The following is a 15,898-nucleotide window of genomic DNA, read 5'->3' on the forward strand; positions in this document are numbered from 1 at the left end:
AAAATATATTAACAACATTTTTAAAAACATTTAACAACATGAAAATTATTGACAATCCATAACATAAAATTAGTGAGGTAATTTAATTTAAGTAACCATAGTAATTCAATTAAAATAATAAATTATGTTTGGCCCTATGACCCTTTGGCCTTCGGTTGGAGATGATTTTTAGTGATAGGGCTATGTTTGGCTTGGCCCTCATTTGGACACGGTAAGAAATATGACCATACACTGTTCATTAAAATATTAATTTCTTAGAAGATCAGAGGGCTAAAACGAGCTCTCTGGCCCTCCTTCGGTTTGGAGATGGTCTTAGGCCAACCCTAAGCAACCAGCCCTTTAGCCCTTTCAGATTTCGTGGGACCCACAAGCCCTATGGCCTAGCCCTCGGTTGGAAACGATTTTCGGGCTATTTTCGACCATCTGGCCGTCTGGACCCTTCGGTTGGAGATGGTCTTACAAGGCCGACTTATGACCTTACAGGGCCGACTTATGGCCTGTTCGATAACTTTCGTTTATTTTATTTTTTAAGAACAAACAATATTATTGACACTAAGGCCTCATTTGGCAGCTCGGACTGTACTGACTATTTATGTCGGATAGGATAAATAGCCACCGGATAGTATTAACTAAATTAGTCAGGTGTTTGGTGCAGTATCAGACTAATGACCGTATTATTTATACTATGTTTGGTTATACCGGATAGGAGGAATCAAACTTTTAAAAAAAAATTAAACTTAAAAAAAAAAAAAAAAAAACTGAAATCAGCTTTTTGTTCCCATAGGGTGCGTTTGGTACGTGGGACGGGACGGGACGGAACGGGACGAGGCGTTCCGTCCCGCGTTTGGTGCGCCAAAAATGGGTGGAACGGGTTGTTCTACGGGACAGATTTTGGGTGTTTTTGCGTCCCACCTCCCCCCCTGGAACGGGTTTGTTCCACGTCTGTGGAACACACTGTTTTACCATTTTAAGACAAATATACCCCATGTCTTTTTCAAAAATTACACCTTCGTTCCGTCCCGTCCCGTCCCGTCCCGTCCCGTTCCGTCCCGTCCCGTCCCGTTCCGTTCCGTCTGCGTACCAAACGCACCCATATGTCTTCGCACCCCCAAACTCCCTCCCTCTCTCTCCCTTCTTCTTCTTCCTCGACTACATAATCCCAAATAATTTTTCCGATCTCTGTGAGCAAATATCGCCCTCTTTGTGAGTAATGCTTTAGAATGTCACCAAAAAGTTGACCTTTTTTCCCGACTGCATAATCAAAACTTAAAAAATAAAATAAAAAAAGAACTGAAACCATCACTTTTTTCCCAGATCTCTCCGCCGCACACCCCAAATTCCCTCCATCTCTCTCCCTTATTCTTCCCCGACTGCAGAAGAATCCTAATTGAAATCATCTCTCCGCCGCACCATGTTTCTTTGCAAGACCCAGTTGCAGGGGAGGACGGCGAGTGGATGAGAGGACGATGATGATGCCGAGAGGACGACGACGAGGGAGGCGCCGGGGAAGGCGAGAGGAAGACGACGACGCCGAGAGAACGACGATGAGGAAGGCGACGAGGAAGGCGGCGGGGAAGGCGACGGGGAAGGTGACGAGGAAGGCCACAAGGAGAGGACGACGAAGAAGGTGACGAGGAAGGCGACGGGGAGGACAATGACGACTCCGAGAGAAGGCGAGAGAGAGAGGGCCGAGTTCGCGAGAGGACCGACTAATAATCCGAGCCTTTTGGTTGGGTTTATTAATCCGACATATACCCTCTTAGATAAGCAGACCGGTTAAATTAATCTGGCGCTTATTTAGTACGATTGAGTGCCAAACACCCGCGTCCGTATAACTAGTCATATCCGATCTGCCAAACAAGGCCTAAGAGAGATGGGGTCGGCCTAGCCTCATAATGGGCTAGTAATAATATGATTAAATCAAATTTAAGACATGTCACTTACAACTGAAGAGAAATATCATGATACCGTAGTACTAAGTGGTTTTTTTTAAGCAAAACTAACGAAAAACCATTTTTAAAGGTATAGTGAATAGTACCAGTTAAAGGTAAACATGTGGTTTTTCGTTAAAAGTAGCAGTACCGGGAGTGTTTTGTTAAAACTCCTTTTTTTTTAACTAATGGTATTATTTACACTAAACTGATGAGAAAGTGGACAAAACCTTACAATGAGTTAGCCATAATAATATGGCTCAGAATCGCCTTTGAGCGATAAGAAAGTGGGTGAAACCTTACAATGAGATAGCCATAATAATATAGCTCAGAATCGCCTTTGCGCAAAAATCAAACTTAAGACCTTTTACATACAAATGCGGAATAATACCATTAGACTATAGTATTAAATGACTTTGTTTCTTTTAGTTTAGTTTGTAATTTTTGGTTAGAAATAAGGAATAATTACAAAGAAGAAATTACGGATGAATAAGGATTTAAGAATGATGTAGACGAAAGATGAAAATGCACATGATGTGGTACTAGGGGTGCAAGTTGGATAGGAATTTCCAATTCCGATCACTTTGAATCGAAAAGTTCTAAAATATTCCATCTGATTAAAATATAAAACCAAAATTCCGAAAAAAATGGTATAGGAATTGGAATGTATTTAAATATTTCAAATCTGATCCGAAATATTCTGAAACTTCCCAACTTTATTACATTTCATACACTTAATTATGTACTTACTGAGTTATCACCCCTTTAGTATAATACAAGAATACAGCCATATCTAACCCTAAATTGAGCACCCGATCGATCCCCAGATGATCAAACAAACCCTAGATTCAATTTTCTCAAACCATACAGCAAAAGGAACAAACTTGAATACCCTCGTACCCTCCAAACGGAAAGAGAAAAAGAAGAGAATGCTTTGAATGATATGTTTATTCTTCTCATGAAGAGGTATAATATACAATCCTAAGCCTAATTAAATAGGAAAGAATAATTACAGGAGATTATAAAGAGATTTCTCCTAGATTACACGGGATCTATCCTAAACTAGGAAATCCTAAATTATAGGAAACTATACAAGTCAACACTCCCCCTCAAGTTGGTGCATATATGTTACACATGTCCAACTTGTCTAGAAACTTATAAAACTTTTCACTAGAAACTGCTTTGGTGAGAATGTCAGCTATTTAATCTTCCGTTCTGATTGGAGGCACTTCAATTATTTTACCTTCTAGCTTTTCTTTAATAAAGAACCTGTCAACCTCCACATGTTTAGTTATATCATGTTGCACCGAATTCTGAGCAATATCGCGAGCAGCCTTATTATCACAAAACAACTTCATTGGTTGATTATGTTTAACACCCAAAACTTGTAGTAGTAGTTTAAGCCATAAAATCTCACAAATACCAAGGGCCATACTTCTGTATTCTGCTTCTGCACTCGACCTTGCTACTACTCCCTGCTTCTTGCTTCTCCAAGTAACCAGATTTCCACCAACAAAGATGAAGTAACCTGATGTTGAGTGGCTATCATCATTCAAACCGGCCCAGTCAACATCTGTATAACCTTTAATACTAAAATGACCATTCTTTTGAAACAAAATCCCTTTCCCTGGACTTCCTTTCAAATAACTCAATATCCTCATAACTTTATTCATGTGTTGTTCTCTTGGATCATGCATGTGTTGACTAACAACACTCAAGGCATGAGTAAGGTCTGGTCTAGTATGTGCCAAATACATTAATCTTCCCACTAACCGTTGATACCTCCCTTTATCTACCGGTACTTGGTTTAAATCAATGCTCAACTTCATTCCTTCTGCCAACGGAGTAGTCATGGGTTTGAACGCTGACATGCCAGTTTCTTTTAACAGATCAAGAATATATTTTCTCTGTGACAAAAAGATTCCTGACTTGCTCCTTGATACCTCAATCCCGAGAAAATATTTCAGAGACCCAAGATCCTTCATCTTGAATTCTGTACTTAAATATTTTTGCAAGGCTGCATGCTTATCCAGATCATTACTGGTAACTACCATGTCATCCACATATACAATGAGTGATGTGAGCTTTCCATTTCGACGTTTCAAGAACATCGTGTGATCACAGTTGCTTTGATTATATCCAAATGCTCTCATAAACTTAGTAAATCTACCGAACCATGCTTTTGGAGACTGCTTCAATCCATACAATGATTTTCGAAGCATGCACACCTTTTGTCTATGCATATCTGGAACATTACTCCCTAGTGGGAGTTCCATGTAAATCTCTTTTGTCAAATCCCCATGCAAGAAGTCATTCTTCACATCGAATTGTTGTAATGGCCAATTAAGATTTGTAGCCAAAGATAACAAAACACGAACTTTATTGATCTTGGCCACAGAAGCAAATGTATCTGTATAGTCAATTCCATATTTTTGAGTGTATCATGTTGCTACTAGTCTTGCCTTGAAGCGATTCACCGTCTCATCAGCTTTGTACTTCACCGTATAAACCCATTTGTATCCCACAGGTTTCTTACCAGCTGGCAAGTCTGTGATCTCTCAGGTAGCATTCTTCTTCAAAGACTTCAACTCTTCATTCATTGCTGCTTTCCAACGTGGATCAACTAAAGCCTCCTGCACACTGTTAGGAATAGATATAGTAGATAATTGATGCACAAATGACTTATTTGATTATGACAGGTGACTGGTGGACACATAATTACTTAACGGGTATAACACATTAGACTCAAGGTTGGGCTTACTCATCAGATACCTAGTTTTGCATTTAGGGTCAGCTTCATAAGTAAGTTTAGGAATACCTCGGTTGACGCGATCAGGGAGACGACGTGGTGGTGGTCCATCCGGGATCAAAGACGATTGATTATGGTTATTAGGACTCAAGATCTGCTGTGAGATAGCTGGCGACATAGGATTGTCCGATGGTGAGGAAATTGGCAGTGAGCTATTAGGCAGTGAGTTATCTGGCGATGTCAAGTCGACCCTTTCAAAGTTTTCAACATTGTTTCCATGTGAATGATCACCACTTGTCTCCAAGACATTACCACTTAGCTCAAATTCATTCACATCATTATTTTCGTGTGAATGATCACCACTTAGCTCCAAGACATCACCACTTAAATCCAAATCATCCACACTATCTATATCTGGAATAATATAATCAAAAGTTTAAACTTCTGTCTAATTCTCCCCCTGAAATGAAAACTCTGGATTGACAAAGTATATATCATTCTCATGAAACACAACATCCACTGTGATAAACAATTTTTTCGTCAGAGGGTGATAACAACGATACCCTTTTTTATTTGAGGCATACCCTACAAACACACACCATAAGGCCCGAGGTTCAAGCTTACTTCTCTACTGTTTATGAAGATGAATGAATGCCACATAGCCAAACACGTGAGGTGGAAGATTAGGAACTGTGGGAGCATCAACATATGAAGAGAGAGTTTGGAGCGGTGTCTGAAAGTCGACTGATCGGGATGGAACACGATTCATGAGATATGCAGTTGAGGTGAGAGCTTATCCCAAAAAGGATAATGGGAGACGCGCCTTGAGTAAATAAGCACGAACAACCTCTAAAAGCTGACGATTCTTGCGTTCTGCAACACCATTTTGTTGTGAAGTATATGGACATGTGGTCTGATGAACAATACCATGATGATTAAGAAAGGCATGAAGTCCAGAGTTTACATATTCGCCGCCATTGTCACTTCTGAGAACCTGTATTTGTGACTTATATTGCACTTGTACCATTTTGTAAAACCACTGAAACAAAGAAGTAACTTCACTTTTGGACTTCATCAAACAAACTTAAGTCATATGTGTGAAGTCATCAATCAAAGTAACAAACCAATGAGCACCACCAAGTGTAGCAGTTTTAGATGGTCCCCAAACATCAGAATGAATAATCATAAACGGGATTGAAAGTAGAAATATCACATTGAAAGTAGAAATATCACAAACACCACATTTAAAAGTAGAAATATCATGCTTAACGAAGAGGCTAGGAAACAACCTGCGCAGATAGCCAAACGAAGCATGTCCAAGTCAACGATGCCACAACCAAATCTCCGAAGCTTTATTCCTATCCCCCTGATTTCCTTCCACTGCAAGAGTTTGAGTCAACATCCGGGGACTGTTCGATGTCAGCTCCAAGTGGTAGAGCTTTCCTTTCCTAATACCATAACCAATCATCTTGCGAGTCCGAATGTCCTTAAAAAAAACAAAAAGAAGGCCAAAAAATCATAAGACAATGTAGGGCGACAATTATTTGAGCAACAAATAATAAATTATAATCCAAAGAATGAACAACGAGTACATAATCAAGATTCAGGGTATCGGAAAGTGAGACATTGCCTTCTCCAATAATGGGGTCAACATTACCATTGGTAACATTCACGACATTTTTGGGTGATGGTTTTAGGGTTTGTACCTGTCTAGAATCACAAGTCATATGTTCAGTAGCACCATAATCAATTATCCATGTATTATTCGTAGCAGATGCATAAACCTTTAAAGTCTTACCATTACCGTCATAACTAGCCACGGTACTCAAGGCTGATGCTTTGGCATTTATATGATCGAATTCACCTTTAGATTTGGCAACAGACGCATATGCTCCAACTTCTATAATGGTGGGCTCGGTTATGTCTGGGTAACACTTCATGGGTAAATAAAATAAAAAACAAATATGTTGACAATTCTGGGCAGCAAGTCTGAGCAGTAACAACACAGGAAGTTGCTCGCTGCTTGAGAATCAGGACACTGCAACAATAACACAAAGATTGCTCGCTGACCAAGGATGTGGCTGAGAGGCTGTGGTGCTGATCAAGGAACCACATGCACAAAGAACGCTGCACAGAATTCTGGGCTGCAAGAATGTCTACACCGATTTCGGGACAGCAACGATGGAATAATCGCTCACTGTGATTCGAGGACAACAACGACAATTCGTCGCTCGCTGTGGTTTTCTTCCGAGTGACATCAACAGTACGAAACATCGTTTGTTGATCAAAAGCCGTGTTACTGTCATGCATGGCGTTGTGTTTGGACGGCGCACTGATTACATAGCACGGCGAGGTTTTTTTTTTTTTTTTTCGTCCTGGCTCTAATGCCAAGAAGAGAATGCTTGAATGATATTTTATTCTTCTCATGAAGAGGTATAATATACAATCCTAAGCCTAATCAAGTAGGAAAGAATAATTACAAGAGATTACAAAGACATTTCTCCCATATTACATGGGATTTATCCATAAACTAGGAAATCCTAAATTATAGGAAACTATACAAGTCAACAGAAAAAGTACCCACGGATCCAACCCCTATAAATCCATTACCTGCAAACCAAACAAATCCCAAGTAAAAATCCAAGAACCCACAAACCAATCGACAAAACAAAAACCCTAGAAATCGGGCCCAATAAATCACCAATTAAAAAGGGGGAAATCGGCAACAAAGATGGATCACGATTCTTACCAAGAAGGAAGAACAGGAAAGCAGGGAGTGAGTGAGAAGAATTCAGCTCGATTGCGATTTGTCGTGTAGCAGCTAGGGTTTGTCCTACCTTTGGGAGAAAATGGGAGAGAGGAAGGGAAAGGAAGGCGCGTGTAGCAGCCTGTGAGATGTAAGGAGTGGAGGAGTGAGTTGTTGTATTACACTTGATTAATCGGTGAATAAGTTTGTTTGGGAATTACCATAAGCGACCAGGTTAAAAAAGAAAGATTCCATTCACATGTATTTTTGTCTTTCACATATTTTTATTAATTTTAATTATTTATCTTCTTCAATTTATTTAATTCGACAGTAGAAAATTGAAAGATTATATAAAGTAAAAATTGGTACGTAGAAGACAAAGACCGTCAGATTCAATTTTCATTTTTGTTGAACTTGAATTTAAGAAAGTCAGAGTCCAAATTCAAACATTTAGTGATTGGTAGGGGAAAGAGATCATCTCTGGATCTCTCCCACTAAATACTACCAATCAATTAATCTGGACCCTTAAAATTTGATCAAACGGTTACAAACATGAGATTCTTTTAAAAGTTATAATAATTTTAGTCGTTCAATCAAATTTCAAAAGTTCAAATTAATTGATTGGTGGAATTTGGTGAGAGAAATTCAAAAAGAATCTCTTTCCATTGGTAGGGTCTATTGCCACATTATTTGAAATTTGAAATACAAAGCTGTCCCATTGCACCAGAAACAATAGAAAAATAAATTTTGGATGACCTAAGCGCAACACTGAGGAGAGGCCACCAATCCATGACTTCCAATTATTTGAGAAAAGAATTGAGTTCCCTATTTTTCCCCGAAAGTTTTTAGAGAATTAGAATAATAATTAGCTTTAGAGATCATGTTAGTGACTGATAAGGTGATGTCAGTAGAAGAGATCATCCATGGCATTCGGGTGCTTGCTTCCTATTTACAAATCGTGGCATTTGGTTTTGCTCCTTGCAGTTGCAACAGAGCTGAACATGCGGCGCATGTGATTGCGTTTGTCTTTCGAGAACATAACTTGTATTAGTGGGATAATTTTGAACTATTTTGGCTTTCCAGTACTTTTACTGTTGTTGTTAATGTATCTATTCGTATTTGATTATATATAAAACAACTTTGTGTTTGACTAATAAGTTATGATAATAATCAAATTTGTTAAAGATGTTTTTGAGAAGGGTAATACTAAGGATCAAGTATAATTACCATTTTGGACTTCACAATCAGGAGTAATTGGGCCGTATTAGTCCAATTTTGAAAAGAATTTGGGTTTGCGTAAAATGAGTAACACGCTTGCTTGCTTATGTTTCGTCAAAAGTCACCATCAATAATTCTCCACCCTAAATTTTCCAATGCATCCAAACAAACAGTAAAATCTGTGAATCCATGAGGGCAAGTCCAGCTGCTTGCAGAAAGGCAGGCCAGGGGCTGTGTCCAAAATATGGCAGGCAAACGCTGACATATTTACAACCACATTTACATACAATGACTAGAGGTCGCACTTGGTGCGATGGCAAGTGCCTTCGCTCATGAGCGGTAGGTCTCGGGTTCGAGACTTGGGAGCAGCCTCTCCGTAAATGGAGGTAAGGCTAGCCGACATTCACCTCTCACAGACCTTGCGTAAAGCGGGAGCCTTGTGCACTGGGTACGACCATTTACATACAATGACTAACATATTTACAATAACTTACATATAGGTGTCATAGTGGGAGGTGGATTGTCTGCCTTCTCATTTTCATACTCTTCTCATCCCTTCCTGTTTGTGTGGTCACGGTTAAGCCACGTTAACATTTTATATTGATTTTTTTTGTAAAAATAATAAAACAAAAAGTAATAGGAATATAAAATGTTAACGTGACTTATCACACAAAACAGGAGGAGATGAGAAGAGTATGGAAATGGAAGGGTAGACAATCCACCTCCGTCCTAGTGTCCATATCATGATCATTGGATTCTGGTGCGGAGTTCATAGATTTCTATGGGTTTGAGCTGAAGAGTTCGATGAACTCGCTCTAAACTCTAATGGATTAGAGGGCTGCTATCGGTCGGCAACTCATCATCAAGCCTAGTACGCTTTTGAGTATTGACCTCAAGTCTCCATTTATAACTTGACCTTTCACAGAAACTCAATACTCATCTACTCCTGCATGATCAGAGCACTAAACTACCTTAATTATAGTTCTAAAAGTGAATTCAACCCGTAAACCCAAATTCTAAATTACCAAACAATAAAAAAAAATTAGCATCAGATAACACTTCAAATAGACAAAAAACACAACATACAATCTTGTACCGATAGATCGAAACCCAAAAACAGATGATCGTAAAAAAGCACCCAGACGATCAAAGCAAAAAACTAGAAGCAAAATGTATTTTACTTATGCAAAGGTCTGCATTTTTATTATACCTAACTCTCAAACTTGCAGAAATCAGACAAAAACAAAAATTAAGATGTAAAAATGTTCTCAAATATATTGTGTGGAAGCAAAGCTTAGAGATTTGTGAAGCAAACTGCGACATGAGATGTAGTCATTTGAACAAATTAGAGGTACTTTAGCCTCTATTCCGCCTCCTCTGTCTAAAAAATTACTTTGGAAGGCTGAACCAATGTAATCTGAAAGGATGTAAAAAAAAAAAAAATCAAGAATCATGAAAGCTCGGTATCATCTTTACTAAAAAGGCATAAATAAACTTATGCCCTTAATAACTATATAAATAGGGATGTGCTATCCACACATCATTTTTTACTTCTCACACACCCCTTGTTAATTTATGTTCGTTAATATTCTTTAATTCATCTGATTCGATGACCGAAAACAAAAATGTGTGGGAGAAGTAAAAAAGGATGTGTGCATATCACACCCCTATAAATATGCCTCATCAAACATGCAACTCCACTTACTGATATGAGATAATTTGAGCTACCAAAGGAAAATGCTATTGGGGATATCCAAATGTCATTTTAAGATCAAAATTCACTATATACTAAAGCTGAAAATAGACTGAAACACTGTTCATAAGAACAGTGTTATGCCGATTTTACCCTCCCAATTTTTCACTAATTTCGATTATATCCTGATACACCCATCAGATATATATACTGTATTTATTTTATATTTTCTTTTTCTTGGTTCTCCCTTCTCTCTCTTCCTCTCACTTCTCTCCCTGCAACCCAGCTGGAGACGACGACCAAACCAACAAAAAAGAACCCTCTCCTCGCCAGAACCATAACGAGGCATGCAACGAGTGATTTTGGTTTCTGAGATGAAGGGGAGAGGATTGGTGTGTTTGGTTCCTCTCTAAAAGTCCCCATCTCTCTCCTTTGAAAATTCATCGTCGCTGGCCAGTTGATCTGAAAATATGGCGGGATTTTGGGAAACTGAGGGTTTTTCCTAATCTAAGTTTGCGTTATGCTGAGATTGAATTTGAATTTCACAGATGTAAATAAACGGTTGAATAATCAGGAAGATTTTGTGAGGAAATAGAGATGAAATGTCTCAGACCAACAAAAGGTGGATTAGGATAAAAAAAAAATTAAAAAAAAAAGACTGAAAAACAATATGCCATAAATGGTGGATTAGGATAAAAAGACTGAAAAACAAAGCTTGCTGCTGATGCAGAGTCGTTTTATTTTTCGCACTAAGACCAAATCCAATGGTGGGCTAAAAGCTAAATTACCCCCCAAACTCAATCCAACCTAAGGGGAAATTTTGGGCTAAATGCTAAATGCTAAACCAATGCCAGATTCCCCCTAAAATTTAGCCCAGAAATCAGAATTTAAATTTTTTTAGATTAAAATGTTCATAAAATTAATTTACGATAGTCTACATATTTATTTAAAAAAAATTAATTTAACAAAAAAAATAGCCTAAGTTCATTCTTTAATAATCTCGGGCTAAAATTTTAGACAAGAATGGTTGGAGCAAAAAAGTTGTTTCTGGGCTAAAAGCTAAATTTTCCGGGCTAAAATATTTGGCTTTTAGCCCAACCTTTGGAGATGGTCTAAGGGAGGTATTTAATATGCCATAAAAGGCCAAAGCATTTGCTTTAACTTTCAAATCAATTAGGGTAATGTTATAAAGATAAAATTTGTAAATCAAATTTTGCAAATTAAATGATATGGAAGTTAATGATTGGTTTTGGATAATGACTTAAGCGTCGATAAATGTGCTCATTTCTATTGGTGACACATAATTTAATTTGCAAATTTTGTATATAAATTTAGTCTTTCTAGCAGTACAAAATCAACAAATATACTTATGTAAAGAACCATGAACATGACTAGAAAATGTTAATATTGATTTTGGTTTATTTTTTGTTTTTATTTATAAGTATTTATGTCTTCACCTAATTCTCTTATTTGACTCTTTCAATCTTTCTTTTTTTTTGGATATTTGATAATTATCCAAATGAAATTTGTGATTTAAGTTTTATTGGAATTTTTATTTAATTTGATCTCTGATTTTTGTAAGTTAAGACTTCATTGTTGTTGTATGCAGGGGAGTTCAAAGTAAAGAGGGGTATGCACATATTAAGCTTATGTATCACAATCTGATTGTTTATAGATTTTGTACGATTTTTAATAGGATTATCTACTAAATCTTTTGTATGTAAATAGTACTATACAAAATTTTATACGGTTTTCAATTCTGCAGCATCGCGCGGGGGTATTGTTTGCTAGTGATTCTCTATTCAGAAAAAAGTTACTGATGACAAAGTTTATCAAAGTTATATGAAGAATGATCTACTAAACCTGTGACTAAATCATGACACTATAGGCTCTCAATGCCATACAAATTCAAGTTGTCAACACCGCATTTTCGACAATGGAAGTACAGAAACTTGTCAATATTTCACTTAATTGAAGACCTCAATTAAATATGTTTTATGATTAACTACACTCTAGAATGTTAAATTTTTAGTTTAAATTAGAAGACTGAAAAAAACAAAAAATAATTGGTAAAAATACTGCTCAAAGGTTTGGCAGTTCAATATCATTCGGCTTGTTGGCAAAGCAAGAGGATGTTTTATCGAATGTGCAAATCTACAACTTTATTATTTATATATCACAAAGAGAAACACATGTGTCTAGAGAATTGAAATATAGTTTCACTACTATGTATTTAGTTTCATAAAAACAAAGCTCATTGAATTGAATTACACAAAGAAATGGACAAATTGAAGCAGAGTATACCATCTGAACCTTCGTCGTCGTTGGAAATCGAGCCAAGTCTCCAGATGCATAGAGATATTCCCGACGAACACAAGAACCAAATTCGAATAGGATTTTAGTGAACTCCAAAACCCTATTAACATATGGGAAAAATATGATATTATAGGGTGCGTTTGGTACGCGGACGGGACGGGACGGGACGGGACGGGACGGAACGAAGGTGTAATTTTTGAAAAAGACATGGGGTATATTTGTCTTAAAATGGTAAAACATTGTGTTCCACAGACGTGGAACAAACCCGTTCCAGGGGGGAGGTGGGACGCAAAAACACCCAAAATCTGTCCCGTGGAACAGCCCGTTCCACCCATTTTTGGCGCACCAAACGCGGGTTGGAACGCCTCGTCCCGTTCCGTCCCGTCCCGTCCCACGTACCAAACGCACCCATACCGAACACATCTATCAAGTAAAAGGACACTTATTATACAGAACTTACACAGGCAAAAGCTAGGTTGCGGTGGAGATGGACCTCGAATAGGGCTTCTTGGTCGAGCGACGCTTCTGCTTCACAGATTCAGCAGCAATGTCCTAGACAGAAAATCACATCACATAAAAGGTGAGCTTACAATAAAATCCCCTCATTCACCAGTCAAACAAATCAACGATTCAAAATAAGATGATGCCTGATACATACTTCTATATTATTGTCCGAGTAGGAAAGCGTTTTTTTTTTCTTTTTCTTTTTTTGTTAAGGTAAATGAACCATACTAATGTAATAAGAATGAAAATTGAATGCCTTTAGCTAAAATGGATGCGTTAGGATTTTTAATGGAAAAGACATTTAACTAAATTTCACTTGCACATCTCAAGAACAATGCCCTCTGCATTGGAAGCACGATGGATTCGTTTGGTGTGGAGGAGCACGATCCTGGTGAAGCTTGAATCTCGGGAGATTTTGGGTCAGTAAAATTTCTCTTGTGTTGTACTTTGTTTGTTGATGAAGTATTTAGCAAAAAGCAAATAAGCATTGGTGACAAAGAGTAAAAGAAATGCATACTATCACACTCAGACTGTTAGACACATACCTTAAAACGATTATTTCCACTACCAAGCCTTGTTGGTTTGATATATGTTTCACTGAGATGAAAAAAAAAATCATGAAAAATTAGTCCCAATAAAGAGGTCAAGCAACATTTAACAGTAAGGTGAAAAAAAAAAACATCATGAAATAAAACCAACTGAAAATAAAGGAAAGAAATGAGGAATAAAACTCAATTAACCTCATAAAAGAAATTTTATCATCAAAATAGACACTCAAACACATAGCAAATCTCACCTTACTATTCACAGCAGAATCTAGAAAATATTTTCCTTGAAGTTGAATGCTCTCCAAATGAAGAAGAGCTTGTTCATAATTCATGTGGTCTCATCTAGAAAATCTCAATTTAAGCCCTTAAACCATCCTTATAGAATTAGTCAGTATGTTCCTAATTTCTTCCTTCATCCCACACATATGCGCTCTAACAACTACAAAATCACCGTCCCCATAAATACGATTTCCCAACAATATACTCCCTAAGCAAATAATACTAAAAATTTAAAAATGCCGGATTGGTACTTTGGCATGCAAGGAGTACCAGTTTTAGTCTTACCAATTGAGAGAATAATGTAATTTCTTGAGGAAAAATCATAGAGACAAAAGATCGAAACAAATGGCTTACCAATTGAGTTGACTCCCATCTGAAACAAAGGAAGCATGCCAACAGGAAACAGACCTGAAAAAATCAAACACTACTAAGAAGAAATATTGGAGAATCTAATATACATGAAATATTTAGGATTTTGAAAATTAAGAATACGATTATATGAATACAACGCTAAATGTACCAAATTGAAAATTTTGAAAAGAGCATACCAGTTTTTTGTGGTTGATTGGATCAAAAAGTACCTGATGTTGCTGAACCTCAAGAAACCCAAGAAAAATGAAACAATTCCTACACAATTGATAAAGAAGGTTGAAAAAGGACAAAAACTATATTTAATCAAACAAATAGATGAAAGCATGGGTTTTTATTGTCTTACCCACATACCCTGTAAAACCCCACCCCCGATTTTAAAAATTGTTTTGGGTTTTAATGTGTGTCTGTGGGGCCCACGTGTTTTTGTTTTTTCCCTCGGGGCCCAAGTCTCGCTCCATCTCTTTCTTCCCTTTCCCGTGCACCTTACACCTTTCTCAAAGCTCTCTCTCTCTCTATCTCACAGTTCTATCCCTCTCCCTCGTTGCACCCTCCCCTTGCACGAGCTCTACCCGACACACATGCTTACACACGACAGCATCACCACCATCATCACCATGTTAGCTCTCTCTCTCCCTCCATATCTTCATCTCTATGGAGCACATAGGAACTCCGTTGAGTCCTTTGTCTTTCCGACGATTGGTAAGTTTCGGAAACACTTGACTTAGATTTTGTATTTGAGGCGATAAGTTGCACAGAGATACCACGAGGTGCTAAACTCAGCTCCTGACGAGCAGTGGGTGTGTGAGCCAAAGTCCGGCGACCTCCGGCCCTTTCACGACGAATTGAAGGTATCAATCTCTTCCTCTCTTCTTACTCTTCGTTTTGGTGGTGGATTCGAGTCTTAGGGTTGAAGATCGGGGTCAATCGGAGCTTCCCGAGCTTTGAACTTCTTCCTTCCGTCAAACCCAGGCCTTCGAGCCTAGAACTTTGGGCTGGGCTTCCAAGCCCAAGGCCCATGAAGTCCTAACCCATTAAACCCTGTTAATTAGGCATTTGGGCCATTTTAGGATTTGGGTCGTAGGCCCGTTAAACCCTCAGCCCAAGCCCTTTTCTTTTTATTATTTTATTTTATTTAGTTAAAAACCCAAAAACAACTGGGCCTGGCCTTTAAGCCCAAGTACCATTTGTGCAGCCCATTGACCTTAAACCCTAAACCCTTTAGGCCTTAGAACCTAAGCCCAAGAACCTAGGGCCTCTAGCCCATTGACCCGGTCCACCCCGATTTGATCCAACTCGAACTTGATGACTTTGATCGATCCACACTCGTTGACTTTGACCGACCGAAACCCGTTGACTTTTCGGGTGTCGTCTGGAACCCCTCATAGGCTAATTTCAACGTTCTGGACCTGTTTCTGATGTTTGTTTTTCCAAATTAAATCGTTTGAGTATAGTTTTATTAATTGTACCCTTTATGTGCTTAGGTACAATTATTAGCAGTGAATATGTCATTTCTAATTCATACAGCTCTTCTACAACGGAGTA

General features: G+C 38.1%; 1 protein-coding gene across 2 annotated transcripts; it reads right to left on the reverse strand.

Moving 5' to 3' along the window:
* Positions 1-12,472: 12,472 nt before the first annotated feature.
* Positions 12,473-14,696, reverse strand: LOC126604769 (uncharacterized). Of its 2 annotated transcripts, none has more exons than XR_007616734.1 (5): positions 14,533-14,622; positions 14,339-14,392; positions 13,703-13,754; positions 13,114-13,205; positions 12,473-12,753 (listed from the first exon to the last, which is right to left on the reverse strand). XR_007616734.1 is itself a non-coding variant. In XM_050272083.1 (5 exons), exons 1-4 carry the CDS (start codon positions 14,679-14,681, stop codon positions 13,125-13,127), a joined length of 303 nt encoding a protein of 100 aa, XP_050128040.1. In that variant the 5' UTR covers positions 14,682-14,696; the 3' UTR covers positions 12,473-12,753; positions 13,114-13,124. The 2 variants fall into 2 exon arrangements, 1 of the variants encoding a protein (XP_050128040.1); XM_050272083.1 differs by having other exon boundaries at positions 14,566-14,696.
* Between the last annotated feature and the right edge of the window lie 1,202 nt (positions 14,697-15,898).

Source organism: Malus sylvestris, chromosome 15 (assembly GCF_916048215.2).
Source record: "Malus sylvestris chromosome 15, drMalSylv7.2, whole genome shotgun sequence".
In the NCBI taxonomy this organism is placed as follows: Eukaryota; Viridiplantae; Streptophyta; class Magnoliopsida; order Rosales; family Rosaceae; genus Malus; species Malus sylvestris.

Coding starts and splice junctions, on each gene's coding strand:
- LOC126604769 (XM_050272083.1), bottom strand. CDS start 14,681: ATGCTTTCATCTATTTGTTTGATTAAATATAGTTTTTGTCCTTTTTCA. Junction 13,755..14,338: donor GATGGGAGTCAACTCAATTG/GTAAGCCATTTG, acceptor TTTTCATCTCAG/TGAAACATATATCAAACCAA. Junction 13,206..13,702: donor GTGGAAATAATCGTTTTAAG/GTATGTGTCTAA, acceptor TTTTCTGTCTAG/GACATTGCTGCTGAATCTGT.